The sequence below is a fragment of the Hylobates moloch genome, unplaced genomic scaffold, assembly GCF_009828535.3.
Source record: "Hylobates moloch isolate HMO894 unplaced genomic scaffold, HMol_V3 SCAFFOLD_3, whole genome shotgun sequence".
Taxonomy (NCBI): domain Eukaryota; kingdom Metazoa; phylum Chordata; class Mammalia; order Primates; family Hylobatidae; genus Hylobates; species Hylobates moloch.
In genome coordinates this window covers 142,332,742-142,350,949 of record NW_026652278.1, presented here as the reverse complement: position 1 = coordinate 142,350,949, position 18,208 = coordinate 142,332,742, and the positions used below count along the sequence as shown (strand labels likewise).

The following is an 18,208-nucleotide window of genomic DNA, read 5'->3' as shown; positions in this document are numbered from 1 at the left end:
GAGCGCTGATTGGTGCATTTACAAACCTTTAGCTAGACACAGAGTGCTGATTGGTGCGTTTATAATCCTTTAGCTAGACACAGAGTGCTGATTGGTGCATTTACCATCCTTTAGCTAGACAGAAAAGTTCTCCAAGTCCCCACCCGACCCAGAAGCCCAGCTGGCTTCACCTCTCAATGGCCCTCGCCATGGGACTTTGCAGCACCTAGCCCGGGCACTCTGGCAGCCCAGAGGGAGCTCATCCCCCGATCAAGCCCAGCAGGCGCCAGCCGGCTGCGCCAAGTGCGGGACCGCCGAGCCCGCACCCACCCGGAACCCACCGGCCCACGAGCCCGTGCACAGCCCCAGCTCCCGCCCGCGCCTTTCTCTCCACACCTCTCCGCAAACAGAGGGAGCTGGCTCTGGCCTCGGCCAGCCCCAGAGAGGGGCCCCCACAGCGCAGTGGCGGGCTGGAGGGCTCCTCCAGCGCGGCCAGAGCAGACGCAGAGGTGGAGGAGGCACCCAGAGCGAGCGAGGGCTGCTAGCACGTTGTCATCTCTCAACCTGATTGGATTGGAGGGGAGACTGATTTATCATTGCTTCCCACTCCCTTTGGCACTTGGAGCCTGTGCCTGGCCCTATAGCAGTTGGAGTTCAATTCATTTGAGAAATGGTAGCTATGGGTCAGGCCTGGTGCTGGACACGGAGATGACTAAGACTAAGCTCTGTATAAGGGACTTTGGTTTCCTGGGAGAGTGGATGGTGATAATGAGACAACATTGTCTATGCTTAGGTACCAGATACCAAGTCTGATCCAAATTGATTTTGTAAGAATTTTTTTTTTTTTTTTTTTGAGACAGAGTCTTGCTCTTTCACACAGGCTGGAGTGCAGTGGCGCAATCTCGGCTCACTGCAACCTCCACCTCCCAGGGTCAAGCAATTCTCATGCCTCAGCCTCCCAGGTAGCTGGGATTACAGATGTGCACCACCACACCCAGCTAATTTTTGTATTTTTAGTACAGGCGGGGTTTCACCATGTTGGCCAGGCTGGGTCTTGAACTCCTGGCCTCATGTGATTCACCTCCCTTGGCCTCCCAAAGTGCTGGGATTACAGGTGCAAGCAACCTCACCCGGCCTGTAAGAAATGTTTTATCCTCAGATTAGTTAGGGGAATGTGTTAAACAAAGTTAAATAAATTTTTTTAATTGCAGGATTTTGAGAGGTTATTGTAATTTGGGAAACACTGAAAGCAATCTGTTATTAGGTCACTTTCTCAGATTGCCTTGCTTATAGCATATCTTATTCCAGGTTAAATTTATGACCCTTATTAAAAACCCACAGAAAACCAAATACCACATGTTCTCACTTAAAGGTGAGAGTTAAACATTGAGTACACGTGGACACAGAGAAGGAACAACGGACACTAGGTCCTACTGGAGGGTGGAGGGCGGGAGGAGGGGAAGGATTGAAAAATGACCTGTTGGGTGCTGTGCTCATTACCTGGGTGACAAAGTAATCTGTACACCAAACCCCTTTGAAACATGTAACAAACCTGCGCATGTACCCCTGAACCTAAAATAAAAGTTGGAGGCCGGGTGTGATGGCTCATGCCTGTAATTCCAGCAGTTTGGGAGGCTGAGGTAGGAGGATCACTTGAGCCCAGGAGTTTGAGACCAGCCTGGGCAACAAAGTGAGATTCCATGTCTACAAGAAAAAAAGTTTTTTTTAATTACCTGGGTGTGGTGGCACACACCTGTAGTCCCAGCTACTGGGGAGGCTTAGGTGGGATCTCCTGAGCCCAGGAAGTCGAGGCTGCAGTGAGCCGAGATTGCACCACTGCACTCCAGCCTAAGTGACAGAGTGAGCCCCTGTCTCAAAAAAAAACAAAAAACAACAAAAAAACCCTGCAAACTTGGAGAGAAAACAAAAACCAAAAAAAGAAAAAAAAACCCTTAGGAATGGCTTAATATTTTGAATTTGATAGTCAGGGAACTAAAAGGTCTTTTTATACCTCCTTAAATCACAAATTTTGCTTGCTGAAAAATATTTTATAACAAAAAGAGGTATGAAAGTAACTATTAAGGCAAGAGAATCATTAGGGAGCTTAAGGAGGGAGCAGCAGGAAGAGTTAATGACCCCCTGTCTCTAAGCCACCTCCCTGCCTTACTTCCCAGGACCCAAGTGACACTGATTAAATGTTCATTTTCCTGAAGTCTCTACCAAATTCACCCTGCGGTGAAAACGGGCAATACAGATGGTGGCTTTGATTTTTCATATCTGAAATAACTGACGTAAGAACCCCAAATCATTAAAAGCCTGATTCAATAGTCAGTTGAATTCAACAATCAGAATGATTCACTTGAGCCATTTCGAAGAAGAACTGTTAAAAAGAATTAGCAGCCTGTCACCAAATAGCTGGTTTCTCTTCCAGTTCAAATGTGCTATAGTATTTTCCTGTGTGTTTTTTGTTTTGGAGAGGACTATGTTGAGCAGAAGAGTAGACCAAATGTGAATTGTTTTAGGAGAAAGTTGACACCAAAATCACTATTGTATTTATAAAAAGTCAAAAAACTGTATGGGAATTCTTAAGACACATCATTTTGCAGCAATATTAGATATATCCATGAACCAACTACAGCATAAAGGATGCAGGGCAAAAAAGAAAATGGGAGGGCATTGGATAGTACCATTATGAACAAACATTTACAGAGTACTGACTGAAGCAGAGTCTAACACAGAGACCCTGCCTACATCAGACACTGTTTAGATAAAGGGGACAGACACATGCTCAAAACCTTAAACAGCAGTGCACCCTATCATGCTTAGTGTGAAGTGAGTGCTATAGACGGATAGTCTGAGAGTTCAGATAGGGTGCGTTAGGCAGAATGATGCTATCCCTCTCCGCACAAAGATGTCCACATAGTAATCCCTGGAACCTGCAAATATGTCACATCTCCATGGCAAAGGAGTATTAAGGTTGTGAATCAACTTGACATACGGAGATTATTCTGGATTATCCTGGTGTACCCAGTGTCATCATAAGAGTCCTTTAAAGTAGAAGAGGGAGGTAGATGAGGAAACCAGTCAGAAAGAGATTTTTAAATGCTACACTGTTGGAGGAAAGGACAACAGGCCAAGCAATGCAAGTGACCTCAGGAAGCTGCGAAAGGCAAGGAAATGGATTCTCTCCTAGAGCATCCAAAGGGAATGTAGCCTGGCAAACACCTTAATACAGCAGTCCCCAACCTTTTTGGCACCAGGGGCTGGTCTCATGGAAGACAATTTTTCCATGGACCAGGTGCAGGGGGCTGGTTTCAGGATCATTCAAACATATTACATTTATTGTGTACTTTATATTATTATCACATTATAATATATAATGAAATAATTATACAACTCACCATAATGTAGAATCAGTGGGAGCCCTGAGCTGGTTTTCCTGCAACTAGATGGTCCCATCTGGGGGTGATGGGAGACAGTGACAGATCATCAGACATTAGATACTTATAAGGAACACAAAGCCTAGATCCCTCCCATGTGCAGTTCACAATAGGGTTCAAGCTCCTATGAGGATCTAATGTGGATGCTTATCTGACAGTAGGCGGAGCTCAGGCAGTAATTCTTGCTTGCTTCCTGCCCTGTGGCCCAGTTCCTAACAGGCCATGGACTGGTACTGGTCCATGGCAGAGGGGTTGGGGACCCCCGCATTAATGGGTCTAGTGATACTCATTTTGACTTCTGGCCTCTAGAACCTTAAGATAATACGTTTTTGTTGTCTTAAGCTGCTAAGTTTGTGGTAATTTGGTACAGCAGCAGTAAGAAATGAATACAAGGATGCTGAAGAGAGAGAGGAATCAGGGACAGCTTCATGGAGAATGTGGTTCTCGAGCCATGCATTAAAGATATTAAGAGTGGTAGTCAAAGAATTAGAGTCATAGAATTGATGGTCTAGATATTGAACTAAACCTTTCATACCCTTTAATTCATTTATCCTCATAAAAGCTCCATAAGGATAGTATTTTCCCCTGTTTTGTAGATGAGAAAACTGAGGCTTAGGGAGGTTAACTAACTTGTACAGTCACTATGATGCAGTATCATTTGCTACAACTAGTTAATAGCTGGCCTTTTAACAACATGATGGCAGCTGACATTTGTGGTGTGCTTAAGTGTACAGACAGGGTGCTAAGAATGTCACTGGCATTATCTCATTTAATCCTCTCAAGATCTAAGTGATTTATAATTTTTCTGAGGCCTAGATTTATTTGGGCAGCAATATGATTGGGTTAGAGGGGAAGAAACTGGGGCCAGAAAATCCAGTCAGGACATTAAGAGTCCAGACAATTGCTGATAAGAACCTAAAATGAGGGTAAAAACAGTGGGAATGGGAAGGAGAAGACATTCCAGAGGTAGTCTGCTTCTTTGTTGAAACATAAATTCTTTTTTTGAGAGAGTCTTGCTCCATCCCCCAGGCTAGAGTGCAGTGGCGTGACCTCAGCTCACTGCAACCTCCGCCTCTCGGGTTCAAGTGATTCTCCTGCCTCAGCCTCCTGAGCAGCTGGGATTACAGGTGTGCGCCACCATGTCCAGCTAATTTTTGTAGTTTTACTAGAGACAGGGTTTCGCCATGTTGGCCAGTCTGGTCTTGAACTTCTGACCTCAAGTGATCCGCCCGCCTCAGCCTCCCAAAGTGCTGAGATTACAGGCATGAGCCACCCCAGCCAGCCAAGACATAAATTCTTGTTTGAAAAAACTTCTTTCCATCTCCAGTTCTTCCCTTCCTGGGTAATTAGAGTACTGCATTTTAATGAATTTTAATGAATTTAGGCACTTTAATTAATGAACGGTGTCAGTATTCATAATGCTGTAGACCAGACTTTCCCACTTACCCATGGAAGCATGGGCAGCAGCAGCCATGTAAACTTCTCCGTAATATGTCTTATTTCTCCCTTGCAGTGGTAACTGACAGAGACCCTCTTTAATTTCTTGGGTTTTTTAACCAAGAGAGTAGGAATTTTCTGACTTAATGTGTTATTTCAGCAACAACAAATATATATTTATTGAAAAGGTATCATTGAAAAGAACAATAGACCATCACTGTGGGAATCTCAAATGTAAATAAAAATCAGTTTGGAGACACACCTAAACAAGGCTGTCAAATAGAAAGCAGAGGTGGATTCATATTAGTTGGTGTCAGTAACTTTGTAGAATGAGCACTACCTTCTTTTCAAGTGTATGTATATATATATGCTTGAAGTATATACTTGAAATATGTATTTGCAGTTTTCTCTCTCTAAATACAAGGACCATTTAAAGTTTTTAGAAAAATATTTGAAATTCTGATATCTGATAAGTAAAATCCCATCCATGGTCTATTTGTTTGGAATCAATTATGCAATCTTTTCAAGAATCACCAAAGTAAGATGTATGAACACTGGGTATCTTATGTCTTATAATGGATGAGTTCATTGTTTTATTTATTCTGCTTGTCATAAGTAAAGATGTAATGACATTGCTGCTGCAAATAATTCATTTTCAGCCCCAAGGAACCTTTAGCTAATTCTGAATGGCACAAAGGGTTTATGTAGGGTTCATCCATATTTTTAAAATGATATATACTGTATATACTCCCAAGCTGGAACTTAACAGTAATGCTTGGGAGTATGCTACAGAGTCGCTTCATTGGTAATGCTCCTGCTAAAGAGATTTTGGTATGCCAAGATGAGATATAAGATAGACACTTTGGCCGGGCACAGTGGCTCACACCTATAATCCCAGCACTTTGGGAGGCTGAGGTGGCTGGATCATGAGGTCAGGAGTTCAAGACCAGCCTGGCCAATATGGTGAAACCCCATCTCTACTAAAAATACAAAAATTAGCTGGGCATGGTGGCATGCACCTGTAGTCCCAGCTGAGGCAGAAGAATCACTTGAACCTGGGAGGCAGAGGTTGCAGTGAGCCGAGATTGCACTCCAGCCTGGGTGACAGAGTGAGACTCTGTCTCAATTAAAAAAAAAAAAAAAAAAGACTCACTTTAAACTACTTCTTACTCCATTGTGAGTATATCTGTGTATATTCATTCATGTAGACTGAGCCTTTCCCCTAATTTCAAAGAATGATTTCAGGTCTTTCATTTCCAACTTGAGTTAGTAAAGTAAGTCCCTACCCAATGGGGTTTGATTTTTCTCTCCAGTTAAGTGATCAAAGCTAAATCATCAAAGCCTGAATGTCTTACAACAGATTCTAATAAGTTCCAAGTTGGCTATTCTTCTTAGTTCTAATCAAAGCAAAGATGGCATTTGCATTTTTGTCATCTCCATTTCAAAGTATTATTAGAGTCAGAATCACCCTGAATGGTTCCACATCAGTAGGATCTGCATAGCCATACCCAAAAACTGTCCGTGCCAGAACAGGGGCCCATTTCTACATAAGTGGCATAACACCTAAATACATAAACATTGGAATCATGTGTCTAGATTACATAGAACCAAGTTGACATGAAAGGAAAATTTGGATAATCTGGAGTTCTTACACAGAGTCCTTGACCCATGATAGCATCCTACCACTCTCCTAACTGTTCTTCAGTCCCCTTGACATACCATGGGTTCCCCCATCGCATCCCTCACATCTCCCCCATAGCATTTATACACACACAACCAACAGTCTTTGTGCCAGCTCTGCCTTGTTTTTTGTTTTTGTTTTTGTTTTTGTTTTTGAGACAGAGTTTCACTCCGTCACCCAGGCTGGAATGCAGTGGCATGATTTTGGCTCACTGCAACCTTCGTCTCCCGGGCTCAAGTGATCCTCCCACCTCAGCCTCCTGAGTAGCTGGGATTACAGGCATGCACCACCATTCCCAGCTAATTTTTTTGTATTTTTTGGTAGAGATGGGGTTTTGCCATGTTGGCCAGGCTGGTCCCGAACTCCTGACCTCAGGTGATCCACCCACCTCAGCCTCCCAAAGTGCTGGGATTACAGGTGTGAACCACTGCGCCCAGCCTCTGCCTTGTTTTCTGTCTTTATTCTACTTACAGAATACTTTTCTATTCCTCAGTTAGCTTTATTAACCATGAGGCATGGATGAGAGGGACAAGGAATGCAAGAGGGGTGTGTGTGTGTGTGTGTGTGTGTGTTGTGTGTGTGTGTTGTGTGTGTGTGTATGTGATACATATCTACAAAACCATTACATGGTTACCCAGCCATGGTTACCCTCACACTGAGTATATACTGCTTGCTGGTCTTTGAGTGACCTAAACCATCATGCTCTGCTGGGTGGGACCCTGGAATAAGTATATCATCCACAGCAAATGTGTAGCATTTGGCAAATTTTAGAGTTAAGGCATTTTATTTTTAATAACTTTTCTTCATAGAAATGGTGAGACTTTGGGCTAGAAAGTTACTCATATGATTTCTAAATATGCAGAAGTTCAGAAAACCTTTAGAAATATTCTCCCCCAATTAATTTGAAAATTAGAAACTCTAAAAAATTGGAAGGCTGAGCACAGTGGCTCATGCCTGCAATCCCAACACTTTGGGAGGCCAAGGCAGGAAGATCTCTTGAGTCCCAAAGTTTGAGACCAGCCTGGACAAAATAGGGAGACCCTGTCTCTACAAAAAAAAAAAAAAAAAATTAATTAGCTAGGCGTGGTGACATGTGCCTGTAATCCTAACTACTTCAACTACTTGGGAGGCTGAGATGGGAAGATCACTTGAGCTCAGGAGCTCAAGGCTGCAGTGAGCTGTGATTGCACCACTGCACTCCAGCCTGGAGTACAGGGCGAAACCTTGTCTCAAAAAAAAAAAAAAAAAAAAAAAGAAAGAAAAAATTCGGAGAATGTGCTGAAGAGCATTTCATTTGAAATAAAATCCATACACTTAAACCACTATATATAGCCAAGATTAAATTTCCATGTTTGCTATAGATCTGTTCTCATTCTTAAGGGGATTTCATCCAAATGTTTTGTTATTGTTGGCAAGAAATCAGATTCTGAATCCACCCTCAGTGATTTGTTTTGTTCAGTCTTGGCTTTTGGAACAAAATAATAACCACTTATTATTTTGCCAAAAAATTTATTTCTACTAATATATTTCTTGACAATTGCACAATAATCTTGACTATCATGAAAATTACTTTGTTTAAAATGTAAGTATATGAAAAAGTATAAGTATATAAGACACACAGATACGCAACACACACCCCATTATTTATATGTATTTAAGCTAAAAGATGGCTCTATGGCAAAATGTGAAATCAAAATATTTGTATACTTTGATCTTCATCAAGCCAAGAACATGTGTTTCAATTTGTTTTTCATTGTCAAGAGGTAAGGGATGAGAAATATTGTGAGTAATGGATAATTTACCCTTACCCTCAAATTATCAACTATGTGAGCTCTTAGGAGTAACATTTTATAAGTACTGTGTATCTATATTTACACAGCAATGTAACACAGATAACACTAATAGTGAATTTGGGGGGAAAATTTTAAAATTTCCCCCATCAGATAATCAAGTCTTTTGTTGAATTTTAATTACTGGTCTAATAGAGAAGTGCTATGAGAAGATATTCGTATTTTCTTAGAGCAGAAAGTATAAAAATGACTGTAGAATTTCCTGTTTTAACCAAGAATGAAGGAGAGCTGTGAGCCATTTGCTTCCTGAGTGGCCACATTCCAGCTGTGCAGACTGGTCATAGCACATCTGCCAATCAGAACAGGCCCTGGAGGGAAGCCCTTGGATACTGAGTCTTGTTTACATGCATCGTGACTCTGTTTCTCCCTTCCTCTTGTGTGTTGCACCACTAGGAAGATTAGTGGGGAAATTTGCTATTACATGCCTAAGTAAACTATGAAACTAGGATCACAGCCACAGCAAATGATGTTCTGGACAGAGTTTTAGGTCGACTTTAGCTACAGGTAAGAGTTGTTGCTTTGTTATATGAGGATAGCTAATCTGTATTCAGTTTCTGGCTTTACTTTGAGACATTATACTTCATTTTTGTAGCGAAGCTAGCAGGCTAAAAACTGGAGAAGAGTGATTGAGAGAAATGATTTAAATGTGCCCTGCTTTACTATGACTTTAAAATCTTAATACTCATCAAATGAAAAACATGATATTTTCATTTAAGGGAGGGGTAAAACCAAGTTAAATTAAAACAGAAAAGTTTTAAAAGCTGCAGTAATACTAAGTCACAGTGTAGAAAAATTGGAACCAGAAATGTGCTAACACTATGTGTTTGGAAATCATTATATCTAAGCAGACATGCTTTATTGTGAATCTTTTTACTTATTAGTCTTTCAGAGAACAGTGTTTTCATGAGTACTAACTCTTTGGCTTTGAAAAACATTTCTTTTTTTATTATTAACTCATTTGGAAAGAATTGTTATATATGTTTAACTGTATAAATCCTATTCCTTTTCTTCCATATTTCTTTCTAGAAGTTTTAGAGTATGTTTCATAATCCTCTTATTCTGTTCCACCAGAAATAAAATTAAGGAAAAACTAAAAGCATTCCTGTCTTAATCTTTACGTTGCCGTTAAATTCTATCTTGTTAGCATTAATTCAGAAGATACTATAGAAAACTGTATTTTGATAATCTTCCATAGGATTTTTTCTTAAAGTCATTGCTTAGGATATATTGTGGTTTGTATATTGCTTCATATTGTTCATTTTTGCATAACACTGCAGCCTTTTACTTCATTTATTTTTAATTCTTAAGCATATAGTGGAGGAAAAATTGTTACTCAGGTTCAAAAAAGACAACCTGCAGGTTTTATGGTTGTTTCTCTTGTATATGATAGTCTCAAGGTTGATTAATAGCATTTTACAGCAGTCTAGAGAGTCACTTTTGAAAAGTTCAAGCATCTATGCTCTTATTTCTTACCCTATAGCAGGGTTTCTCGACCTCTGCACTACTGACATTTTGGATGAGATAATTCTTTTGGTGAAAGGGACCGCTCTATGCATTGTGGATCTTTAGCAACATTCCTGCCTTCTACCCATAAGAGTTCCCTTCTTCCCAGTTGTGATGATCAAAAATTTTATATGGAGAGCACATTATATCTAATTACTGGAGAAACATTGAAATCCAACTTCTGAAATGTTCTGGGTGGTAGATAGTTAAGGGTGAAGCTGTATTGATCTTAGTATTTGCAGATGTTGTAGCTGACTGCTCATTTTTCCCCCTCCCCATTCTGTTAGAAGCTTCTGCCAACCATGATTCATGGAATGATTTTTTTGAGCTGAGTAATCTGTGGCTTTGTAGTTTCCTTGCTTTCTTTCCTTAGCTAAATCTCTTCTAGTGTTAGCAAAGTATTTAGCACAGGAAAGATTTTATAAAATGAAGTAATACATGTAATGATACATTTTCCAAGTAGATGATTTTAACAAACCATAAGCTTTTATGCCTGTCCTTCGTTGTGTCTTTTCTGCCTCTGTCAGGCGAACTGTGATGAAGAGCCTTATACTTAGGAAGACACAACTACCTTTGAACAGTCCTTTGTGAAATCTAATGGTATGGCAGCTGGTATTTAAAAACTTCTTTCCAGAGCTTTTAAAGAACATTTTGACACGTAACCGTCTTCTTTCTCTACAGATCGCAACGAACGAAATAAACCAGAACATCGTTCTTCAAGGTATGAATTTATAGTATCTAATAATTCTGTATAAAGCTTATTTGAAAAGTATTGTTTGGAGGCAATGTAAGTGTCCTCTTTAGAGTTACCGTCTATTGGAATCTTCTGTGGCATTCAGAGAAGCTTCATAAGGGAAATCTTATTCATTCTCTGAATTAAAATTTCATATAAAACTATCGACTACCTGGAAAACATGTTTTATTTTAGGAATTCCTATCAGTGACAGATACATTTTCATAAAAATTATTTTACTCTCATTTATTTGTTTTTGTGACTTATTTTCCTCCCCTCCCTTTAACCAGTATTTTTATAAGTGTGTACTGCTGTTTTCCTAATCATAAAACTAATATAGGCTCACTGTAGAAATTTAAAAGATACTTTAAAAGTACAAAGCATGAAAAAAGCAGAACAAAACAAAACCCAGACTGCCTTCCATCAGCCAGAGATGGCTGGCTATTGCTAAAATTTTGGTACATTTCTTTCTACACTTTTAGATTATATATGTATGTATATATTCAAATAGATTATTTTATGTTTTTGTTAGGTATTTCAAGTGGCCAGGAAGGTTGTATCACTTAAGCTCTCAACCACACTGAGTGTATTTCACTAGAATTCTCCAACACTGAAGAGTACATTAAAAAATCCTTGTCAAACTTATAGGTGAAAAATTGTCTGACTTCTCATAGGTAGGACTGACAGGCTATATTTAATATTTTTAACCCAGTACTATGAAAGATGATAATTTTTCTAATATTAATTTGTTTTTATTCCACATTCTACCACCTTTTTTAATATTTTATTTTGTGGGAATTGTTAAAATAATGTACTCATTGGGTTGACTGCTCTGGTAAGCCAAATCCTGGTGCTTTTTCAAGAGATCAAACCCTAGAGTGCATTGACCTCAATCAATAAAAATATAAAATCTATAAAAATTTCATTACTTAGAATAGCAATGCGTTTTGCAGAAATTGTCAATCAAAATAAGTTAGTGAGACCTAATCTGAGAGAAGAACATAGCTGGGTATTTAGAATATTGACTGATTTTTTTTTCCAGGTACAATTTACATGTGTTAAAATTCATTCTTTTTGTGTATAATCTTACTAGTTTTGATAGGCATGTACAGTTATGTATCTACCACCATAATCATTAAACAGTTCGTAAGATTCTTTTATTTTAGATACTTAAAGAAAAATAGCAGCCAGGCATGGTGGTTCACACCTGTAATCACAGCTACTTGGGAGGCTGAGGCAGGAGGATCACCTGAGCCCAGGAGTTCAAGACTAGCCTAGGCAACATAGCAAAACACTGTCTCATTTCTGTTAAAAATAAAAATAAGGCAATGTAAGAGAAAGGACTTTGACAGCATGCTTAACTGTGAGTGACATAAAGTTGGAAGGATAAAAAATAGGATGGTAAAACCAGGATCCCCAAGACCTTTGACATTCTGAAGATTGGACTGAACTGAGCAATATGAATTTTAATAGGCACAAATGCAAACCCTTAGAATGAAACACCAGTGGAACATAAAAAGATAAGGGAGATGTGACTTAGCAATATTTTTGAAAAAGTCTGAAGGATTTAGTTCTTCATAAATTTACCATGAATCAAAAATCTTATGTCATTACATCTACCTTCCCCCAAAAAAGTCTGCACCGATTTGATTACACTGAAAGAAGTTTAATGTTCAGTCTAAAAGTGGTAGCTCTAGATCATACTTTTATTTTTTTCTCTGAGACGGAGTCTTGCTCTGTCTCCCAGGCTGGAGTGCAGTGGCGCAATCTCGGCTCACTGCAAGCTCCACCTCCCGGGTTCACGCCATTCTCCTGCCTCAGCCTCCAGAGTAGTTGGGACTACAGGTGCCCGCCACCACGCCCAGCTAATTTTTTGTGTTTTTAGTAGAGACGGGGTTTCACCGTGTTAGCCAGAGTGGTCTCGATCTCCTGACCTCGTGATCCACCTGCCTCGGCCTCCCAAAGTGCTGGGATTACAGGCATGAGCCACCGTGCCCGGCCTAGATCATACTTTTGATATTCTGTTCAATTTGGAGTCCACAAGACCTTGGAAAATTGAAGTATGCAGTGGAGTGGCTATATAGATACCACAAAACAGAATCCCATGCCCAACCCCAGAGATTCTATTTAATAAGTCTCAAATGAATCCTCAAAATTTGTATATTAAATAAGTCCCCCAGTGATTCTGATGCATAGTCAGGTTGGGGGCCAACTCCCTGAGTTGGGACAGGGAAGATGAAAAAGAAGAGTAAGATAAAAGTCAGAACTAAAGCATAGGAAGACTGGTGTAAGGAATCGGGAGAACTTAGCCCAGACGTGAAAGTTTGGGGAAGTGCATGGGATGTAAATGCTAACTGGCTTCAAACACCCAGAGGCTGATATGTGGAGGAAACTAGCAGAATTCTTCCTAATAAATGCTGTTCCCTACTGAGAGGAACCCTGGTCACTGGAGGAATGGCGGATTCTGGGTCTGGGCTAAGGATAAATGAAAGATGATCCTGACATCTAGTTGTGATAGAAAGCTAGGAAGTGCTCAACTAATGGGGTCATGTTGAAAAGACAGATGGTAGCATCAAGGGATTTTCACTGGCCAAATTTTGGGGTAATTTGAGTATCCAAAAAATATGATGATAATGGATCCCATGTAGGAGAAATGACAGAACTTAGAAAGTCATCGTTTTGTAATTCTCAAAGTAATAGTTGACTCAGGCAAAGATCATCAGTGGCAGCTAAAACTTCTGTAAAAAGTTGTTGGGAAACATTGAAAGATACCAGCTGCTGTTAAAAAAAAAAAAAAAGTTGTTGAGAAAAGTTGTTAAAATATCACCCCATAGATCAGTTTTTAGTTGCAAAGGGGGAAAATTTACCATTTCAATGGAGAGACCTAGTAGTCAGCATCTAAATCAAGCAGTCAACATGTATATTATCACTAGTGAGATAAGTAGTACACTTATGTAGTAGTCCTAGGGGAAAAAAAAAAAAAGTCTGGGAGAATATTCCAGACAACAAGAGACCAAAGAGGCCGGGCGCCTTGGCTCATACCTGTAATCCCAGCATTTTGGGAGGCCAAGGCAGGTGAATCATTTTAAGTCAGGAGTTCGAGACCAGACTGGCCAAAATGATGGCCAACTCCATCTCTACTAACAATTAGCTGGGCATGGTGGTGTACGCCTGTAATCCCAGCTACTTGTGAGGCCAAGGCAGGAGAATTACTTGAACCCGGGAGGCAGAGGTTGCAGTGAGCCAAGATCACTCCACTGCGCTCCAGGCTGGGCAACAGAGTGAGACTCCGTCTCAAAAAAAAAAAAGAGAGAGAGAGACCAAAGAGATACTAACAACCAAATCTAATATGCGAATTAAAAAAAAAAAATCTAGGACTAAAAAAATCCCAACTTTAAAAAAGGTTGGGGAGGAGATAATTTAAACATGGATGTTATTTTAAATAATATTTTATTAAACATTACTTTTTAAGGTGTAGAATAGAAATGTTATTATGCAGGAGAATGTGATTCTTAGGAGATATATGCCAAAGTATTAATGTAAGGGTGATATAGTTTTATGTTTGCAACTAAATCTCAATTCAGGGGGAAAAAACCCAGGATGAGCAATAAAGAAGCAGATATTGGAAACTGTTAATAATTGGTGAATAGATGAAAGGCATATAGGTGTTACTTATACTGTTTCTTCAGCTTTTTTGTAGACATGAAAATTTCAAAATAGAAAGAAACAGTGGAGAGAACTGTTGTGTGTGTTCCTGGGAGTCCCAGAGGGAGGACAGAATGCACCTCAGTGAGTGGAACTTGGAGGGGGATATATTTCTGCACAAAATGAGGAAGAATTTCCTGAGAGAGCTGGTCAAAAATGTAATGGGCTACTCTGTGAAGTAATACTGTCAAAGAAAAGCTAAACAAGCTAGCGCTGGAAATAAAAATAGAGAAGATTCACGCATGACTAAGCCATTATTCTAGATGGCTCCAGCTCCTTGCTCACTAATAGCCAATAAATATCTCTTGTGAGTCTCTGTTCTGGCTCAGAATACAATAGAAAATAAGAAAAAGTCTCCAGGTTGATGGAGGGTCCATTGTTGTGGACTTACACTCCCAATCTCTGAGAATCTATTGACCCTAAAGTGAAGTTCCCAGTCTTTACAGTTATATTTTAGGCAATGCTGTGGTACTTTTGAGGGTATTCAGAAAGTATTCTCAGTATTTTTAATCTCTTATTTATACTGCCAAGTTCTTTAGGACTGTGCTACTGGTCTTGGTAACCCTGGCACTTAGTAGATTGCCTGGCCCACAATAAACAATAAATAACTGTTGAATAAATAAATGCCAAAGGTATTTTGAGGAGAGAAAGGGAAATATCAGTATTTTTACCTTGCAAATCGGGAAGAACCTGACTCTTAAAAGCTCGCCCACGACTATTATTGGATATGTGTGTTACGACAGCAAGGAGTGATGCCCTGTAAGAAAGGAGAAATGTTTTTTTCAGGAAAGGACGTCGTTTTCTGTCCAGGGTATCTGCTGACATTGGCGGTGACCTGTTCTTCTCCTGCCATCCTCAGCTGAGCAGGGCTACCCCACCAGGTCAGCAGTGCATCAAGCAGATTAATACCTGCTGCATCAACAGAGCAGAAAGAAGAAAATATAAACAAAAAGTCATTTAATTTTGGTATGTTTTTCGGTTCTCCTCAGGCCACTTGGTAACAAGAATGATGGGCTCCAAGCCCAGCAGGGATAACAGAAATGCATTTCTCTTGTTTGTGTTTTTAGAGGCCAAGCACTCCTATAGCTTTCATAGTAAGAGGTGAATAAATCTGGGATGGGACGTCTGCCTGTTCTTTCACCTCAGTGCTAAACTAAGAAGGAAAACATAATTCTTGTCAAGTTAAAGGAAAGGTTTTATCATATGTAGGCCAACACTAAGACCCCAAGCAAAAGGCATCCTGGGTGGTTTTTGATTACTTTGTTTTGATGTTGATTTGCTTGCTGCCGATTGATTGATACACATGTGAGAAATATCTAAGTTGTTCTTGTCTCAACCTTATTAGTTTAAACACACCATTTCCCAAATTGATGTCCCGCAGAACTCTCTTCTGTAGATTATTAATCAGTATGTCAAGAAATAAGTGTTAATATGCAGAAAAGTTTATGAAATGGCGAGTTAAACAAAATTAGGCATATTTCTTCACTATGATGCTCCTCAGAGTCTTTGATACACTCAAGTACATTATAAAACTCCAAGTGAGAGCTCTACTACACACCTGTTTAAAAATTTATTTGAATTTATAACTTCTTTTCCCAGGCATAGCGATTAATAACATCTAGAAAAAAGTACCTTGGAGTGGCAGTTTGGGAAACGAATTAGAGGGAAGTAGGAGCTAAAGATAATAAAGAATGTTAAGCCCTATGGCAGTCAGTGCCACGAATAGAAAATTAAGAGCTCTTTTTACAACCCCACCAGCTCTAAATAATAAATCTTGATGACTTAGGGGTTTGAACTACCAGCTAATTCATCTCAAATGTTTTATCTACTACAAGGAAATATTTTACAGCAGCAAAAAAAGAAGGTGGCAAAACAAAGAACCTTAAATCTATTTCTCAAAAATTGTCATTTGAATCTTGGCCTCCCTAAAGTCTTCTTATAGTTACCTGTCATAATCCCGTTTGATATCCATTCATAAAATTAAATGAAATTTCATTAAAAATCATAGAAGTTAGAAAATGGAAATTCAGCAAAGTGATTCTTAGATGTATAAGGAAGAGCAAGACTAACCAAGGCAATTTTGAAGATCAAAGAGGAGAGGGGACCTCTTTTAAGTAATTAAGACAGTCTTTTGTCAGCAAACCTAGAAATAGGTTGTTGAAGCAGACTAAAGAGCCCACAGACATAGATGAATACATAGAGTTCTGTGTCATGTGATATGATAGAGGCAGCATTACGGATCAGTGAGGGAAGGCGGGTATGTCAACAGATGGTGCTTGAGTAACTGATTATCCATATTTTTAATCTACACGGAATTTGATTTATGACATGAGATAAAAATCTAAAGAAATGAAAGAAGTAAAATGGAAACATTTTAAAGAAATGTATAAGAATATCTTTGTGAGGTAGTGAGTTCCTAAGGTTCAACAAATACAAACCATGAAGAAAAAGATTGATAAATCTGACTATGTGAATATTTAAGATTTATGTACATGAATACATCGGAAGCATGTGAAAAGGGAAGTCATGACTGTGCAATGCACATAGGCGACAAAGGTTAGTATCCAGGATAAAGAAAAACTACACATACGGAAGAAAAAGACAAGTAAATATGGGTAGGGAACACATAAAAGATGAAACCTAAGTAACCAGTTAATATATGAAAAGATTCTTCACCTTGCTAGGATTAAGATGTGCACTAACATGATAATGAGATACTATTTCACTTCCACTGAATTGGCACAGAACTCTCAAAGACTGAAAATACCAAGTACATATGGGAGTATGTAATTTGGTACAACTGTAAGGAAGACTTTATTCAGGACTATCATGATAGGTATAGGACAACTGCAATGGGATTTTGCAGTCGGGGAGATAGGTCGGGCTCAACTCATGGGCAAGTGGGAATTTATAGTAAAAGAGCAGGGCGTGGGGGTCAGTGGATAGAAAATTACTGAGAGGAAACATCGGGGATAAAGGGGATTATGGCTAAGCTGACCTAATAGGATTCTTGCTGAAGTCAGACCAGGGTGATCAGACATCACCAGGAGGATGGTAGGGGATTGAACCTGATCAGATGTTAAGAGTAATCTGATATTGAAGATGAGGATTCTTGCTAAACTGACTTACTGCCAAAACTGGATTTTACGAGGAAGTACACAGATGGGACTAGGAAAAGTTTCAGAATCTTTGTCAGTTCAGAAACCGTCAGTTTGTAGTATGTGAGAACATGGATACATCTCAGAAACATAATTTTGGATGACAAAAGCAAGCTGTAGAAGGATAGATACAGTATAATGCCATTTATATAAAGCAGAAGTCAGTAAATGGGTCAAATCTGGCCTGCCACCATTTTGTAATTAAAATATTACAGGAACTCAGCCATGCTCATTTGCATATCGTCTCGGACTGCTTTCACATTACAACAGGAGAGTTGTACCAACAGGGACCACACGGCAAAACACAAACAATACATTGTTTGTTGTATATTTTTATGACTACGTATAGGTACTAAAAGTATAAAAAGATGGGTAGAAGTCATAAATAGTGAAATTAGGGTATTGATTATCAAATGAATGGGCCAGGAAAGGATCCACAGGGAGCTTCAAGTGTATCTTTACTGTTTTATTTCTTAAGCTAAGAGATAGGGGTTGCAATATTATCTACACTTTTTTAAACTCCTGGAAATTAGCTGGGCATGATGGCTCATGCCTGTAGTCCTAGCTGCTTGGGAGGCTAAAGTGGGAGGATTGCTTGATCCCAGGAGTTTGGTGAACTGTGATCACACCACTGTATCCCAGCCTGCGTGACAGAGTGAGACCCTGTCTCTTAAAAAAGAAAAAAAAAAAAACTCTGCATATTTTCATAATTTTTTTAAATG

At 39.4% G+C, this 18,208-nt stretch overlaps 1 protein-coding gene across 8 annotated transcripts in view; it reads left to right on the top strand.

Annotated features, from left to right (window-relative positions):
• The window catches only part of SH3D19 (SH3 domain containing 19), a 206,977-nt gene that overhangs the window by 88,703 nt on the left and 100,066 nt on the right, over positions 1–18,208 (top strand). For all 8 annotated transcript variants that reach the window (XM_058436818.1, XM_058436816.1, XM_032148219.2 and 5 more), the window contains one exon: positions 10,572–10,611. Coding sequence is in view for 5 of the 8 variants with exons in the window: in XM_032148219.2 (XP_032004110.1) it covers positions 10,572–10,611 (40 nt within the window). In the remaining 3 variants the exon portion in view is untranslated. The remainder of the gene's footprint in view (positions 1–10,571; positions 10,612–18,208) is intronic.